General features: G+C 41.6%; 1 protein-coding gene across 1 annotated transcript; it reads right to left on the bottom strand.

Moving 5' to 3' along the window:
• Positions 1–685: 685 nt before the first annotated feature.
• On the bottom strand, positions 686–3,539 carry LOC147609939 (uncharacterized). Its single transcript, XM_086786880.1, has 2 exons — positions 757–3,539; positions 686–723 (listed from the first exon to the last, which is right to left on the bottom strand). Exon 1 carries the CDS (start codon positions 1,927–1,929, stop codon positions 946–948), a length of 984 nt encoding a protein of 327 aa, XP_086643006.1. The 5' UTR covers positions 1,930–3,539; the 3' UTR covers positions 686–723; positions 757–945.
• Positions 3,540–4,908: the final 1,369 nt, after the last annotated feature.

Here is a 4,908-nt window from a genome sequence, read left to right as displayed (position 1 = left end):
ATATATATATATATATAATACCGGTGATTCTCTGCATTTCTCTAACAAAAAACGATTAAGCTTGAAGTTCGTTCTTTTTTTCACTGGTTAGAAAAAAAAAGTGTTTCTAACATTGGCCCCGGGTTGATTTAAAATCTTGAGTTCGATCTAAAATTCTAAAACTTAGCTCTTCAAACTGGAAACGCTCCTCACTTTTACGGGAACTCTTTTCTTAATTACACGTAGTCATTCCATGAGGTTTCCTCTATAACCATAACCATTGTCAAAACCAAGCCTATGTATTATTGGATGGTAACCATAGCCACTATTGAAACGAAGCCTATATATTATTGGATGGTATAATACTCTAATGTGTATGAGTCGAACCCAATTACATAAAGAAGAAAATGAAGGTATTTATAAACAAACCCAATTACATAAAGAAGAAAATGAAGGTATTTATAAATAAACCTTCTCAAAATATCAAATGCTATCTAACTTCATTTTAAAAAATTATACTTTTCAAGTACCTATACCCAACCTTGAAACTTGCTATATTTGACCAAACCAGTCAATTTTGAAGGGCAAGGGTGCCCGTCAAAAATAAAGTCTGTGTGGAGGGAGTGGTACTTCACTACAAGGTTCAAAGTCTAAAAAAATATTTTTCTAACCACCAACAATGAAAAAAAATATCACGTTCAAACTCAAACTTGTTTTTATTGAAAATATATCATAAAAGTTAACCTATTTTACTGAAAATATATCATAAAAGTTAACCTATTTTATATCCTAAAAGTTAACCTATTTTATAACCTATTTTATAACTAAAAATTGAATCTTGTTGATACAAGGCTAGGCAAAATTAGAACCGGTTTTCCTCATTGTGGTATATACTCTAGAGTGTAATACTATTAACTTACGCTTGTGGCTGCAACAACAGCTGAAAGTACTGCAGCTTAAATCTGATTAGTTATTATAATCATCATTATCGTCATCAGCATCGTCATTACCACCATCATCAGCATCGTCATTACCACCATCAACAGCGTCGTTGTCGTCATCAGCAGCATCAGCACCATCAACAGCATCGTTGTCGTCATCAGCAGCATCACCACCATCAACAGCAACGTTGTCGTCATCAGCAGCAGCAATCTCATCTTCATCATCGTTGTCGTCATCAACAGCATCACCACCATCAGCAGCATCACCACCATCAACAGCATCGTTGTCGTCATCAGCAGCAGCAATCTCATCTTCATCATCGTTGTCGTCATCAACAGCATCACTACCATCAGCAGCATCACCACCATCAACAGCATCGTTGTCGTCATCAGCAGCATCAATCTCATCTTCATCAACCACCACACCTTCTCCGTCGTCTACAACATTTCCATCTCCTTGATGGAACTGGCCAGTGCCTGCAGAATGAGTACTAGCAGGCCTTATAGTAAGCTTTAATGTCATTGATGGGAGTCTGCTGGTCCTGCGTCGGCTGCCAGTAGGGCGGGAGGACGGGGCTAATGCTTGACCCCTGGTGCTGGTCAGGTGCGCGGCGATATACAATTTTACTTCCGAAGCATGATCATTGCTTGCAGAACAGTGCATGGGATACTCCCTCTCAGCTTCGTCGGGGCCTGCAAAATCTGCTACGGGGACACGGGCTTGGCCAAGCAATTTGTCGCCGCCGTGCAGTGAAGATCGGCTGATGTAGACGGAGAATTCCAGCGCTTGTTGGTGCATCGCAGATGGCTGCAGAGAAATGGTGAAGGGTTGTTCCCAGGTCGGATTGTATTCACCACCACTAGTGTCGACGGTGGTTCTGTATTCGCCCATTACAGGGCCGGTCACCGTGAAGTAAGGCTTGGTTTGGTGCCAAGGAAACGCTCTTACGTTTGGCAGATTGGAGGCGGACAGGGTCCTCACAACTAACTCATGGGAAGAAGAGGCCATAATTTGGGAAGAAGCTCTGAGCTCTTTCACAGCAGCAAGCGTAGCAACAAACGCCGTGTCTAAATTATAATGTTGTAGTGGAATATTAAATCATTGCACAACTACCCATTCAACGCATGGCTGTCATATCACATTTAGGACACCCCTCGTGTCTAAAAGGCACGGTGCATTTAAGAGGGAGTTCAAGTGGGATCGATTTTGGATGAGTCCTGATTTTGGACTGGGCCGATTCGGGCCGTCGGATCCCCGAAAGTAAACTAGGGTCCGAAAGTAAACTAGGGCTGCGGCGCAGATATATTAATAAAGGCCGAACACACCAGCTAGCAGAAATTATAGCCTAATGGTAAGACTATGGCCTCCCTAGCGGCACATCGTGGGTTCAAATCCATTCTTTCTCAATTTGAGACTTAGGCAAAAAAATTAGAAGTCCAAACTCGAGAACTGGAGTAAACTAGGCAATTTGCAAGCCCCCGACTTTACTGCGGGGTGGCCTTAGATCTTTTATAAACTAGGGGAGATGAAGGATCCTAGTTTACTTCAGAGGCCAAGTGAGGACATTACAAAAAAAACTCGTCATTACCCCATCATCAGCATCGTCATTACCACCATCATCAGTATCGCTGTTGTCATCACCACCATCAACAGCATCGTTGTCGTCATCAGCAGCAGCAATCTCATCTTTATCAACCACCACATCTTCTCCGTCGTCTACACAGTCTTGAACATTTCCATCTCCTTGATGGAGCTGGCCAGTGCCTGCAGAATGAGTATTAGCAGGCCTTATAGTAGGCTTTAATGTGATTGATGGGAGTCTGGTCCTGCGTCGGCTGCCAGTAGGGCGGGAGGACGGGGCTAATGCATGAACCCTAGTGCTGGTCAGGTGCGCGGCGATATACAGTTTTACTTCCGAAGAATGATCAGAACAGTGTATATGGGATACTCCCTCTCAGCTCCGTCGGGGCCTTAGCGCATTATAATGAATTGTAATGTAGAAGATTAAACCATCGGACAAGAAAACACAAAACGCATTATAATGAATTGTATAAGTGTAGAAGATTAAACCATCGAACAAGAAAACACAAAAAGTCAAGTCAGGGCATTAGCGCCTTCTTAGCAGGCTCGTCATGTCACATTGGGATGGTCATGCTCATGTATAAGAGAGTCGGGTCACAAGGGGCTTGTGGCCTTGTTGTTCAAAGCTTTAACATCTACAGCCATCAACAATTAAAGCATTATTGGACAAGAAAACACAAAAAGTCAAGTCAAGACATTAGGCTCGTCATGTCACGCTGGGATGGTCATGCTCATGTATAAGAGAGTCGGGTCACAAGGGGCTTGTGGCCTTGTTGTTCAAAGCTTTAACATCTACAGCCATCAACAACTAAAGCATCAACAACTAAAGCATTATTGGACAAGAAAACACAAAAAGTCAAGACATTAGGCTCGTCGTGTCACACTGGGATGGTCATGCTCATGTATAAGAGAGTCGGGTCACAAGGGGCTTGTGGCCTTGTTGTTCAAAGCTTTAACATCTACAGCCATCAACAATTAAAGTGGTCTAGCTGGGTGAGACCCCACCAATTCTAAAAGTTTTTTGGTTTTTTGTATGATATTCACCTTCTTTTGCACATTTTTCTACTTGTGGTAGCCAATCTTTTGGCTTTTTGTTACATGTCCACATTCCTTCCGTGTTTGGAAAACATACTTGACTGAATGTGACATCACTTTTTTTAAACCATGGATTAAAGAAAAAAAATGTAATTTTTAACAAGCATTTTTTTCATAATTTCATCCAATTGCTACTAGTCTTAAACAATAGAGGTAGCATTTTTCTTTCTCGTATTAGAATAAGGTGGATTTTTCGAAAGCTGAGCAGGCTTCAAGACAAAGCGTGCATTCCTTTGTTTCAATGTATGGGTGCCAGTTTTTATGGCTTTATACAACATACCCGCTTTCTTTTGCACATTTCCAACTTCTAGGAGACATAAGTCTTCTTTGTATGTAGACTTTTGTGATATGGAAAGACCGCCAATCAACTTTTTCCTTACCTAGTCGCCATTCAAAGTAGGTAGGTGTCTTCACTATTATGACCCCCGAGCTCCCCTCGAGCTCCCCCTCAATGGGATCATTAGGGAAAAAGGGAGCTCATTTTGGGACCTTTTACGGTTTGGAAAAATAAGCTCTCAACCAATGAACAGAGGGCCAACGTAACGTTGGAAATTCACAAAAATAAGAGAAAATAGATAAAAGAAACAATATTTTATGTAGGTACAAGCGTGCTACATTAATGTGGAGATTGGTTTTTTATTCTCACAAGATCTTTGGACATGACGATAGAATCTAGTCTGACATTTTCTCTGACAAGGGCCTTCCCACTTCCACCTTCCTTTGAACTTTGAAATATTGTGCTGCCTTTCCTTCGAAAGGTCTACCATTCTACACCACTGCCTCATTGTGCAGCAGCCTCTTCTTTTCCAAAACTGCTCCCTTGATCCTGTTTGGCTTAGAGTAAGATGTTTCTTATCAACTATCTGTCTGCCCACTTTCTCTTTCTTGAAACTTCACTTTGTTATCTTGTTTACATTACTTTGCTGTGGTTACAGATTCACAAGGTCTCCATGGTGAATAAAAACTATGGCCGTTCTTGTGGAAGACGCTCTGTGGATGATAATGCTATGAAGGCAGAATTATACCACACATCCTTACCCCATCGACCTGCTTCTTCTATTTCTTCGGTAGAGAATTCAAGTACAGTCAAAACGGAAGGAACTTGGGAAAGGTTTACTGTATCGAAAGGAGCATGGGTGCTCATGCAACCTAGCAAAAGAAAGAGACCCCAGATAAAAAACATTTTCTTGGCACCATGGAAGGGAAGAGTACGAGATTTTAAAATCACCAAAGGGAAGATATCGGTGAAAGAAGTTTTGATTCAGCATGTGTACATGCATAAAGAACTTGTCTTGCGAGACTATCCAAATG

Source organism: Cibotium barometz, chromosome 50 (assembly GCF_041138505.1).
Source record: "Cibotium barometz isolate CiBa-2024 chromosome 50, ASM4113850v1, whole genome shotgun sequence".
Taxonomy (NCBI): Eukaryota; Viridiplantae; Streptophyta; class Polypodiopsida; order Cyatheales; family Cibotiaceae; genus Cibotium; species Cibotium barometz.
This window is presented reverse-complemented; position numbering and strand designations above follow the sequence as displayed.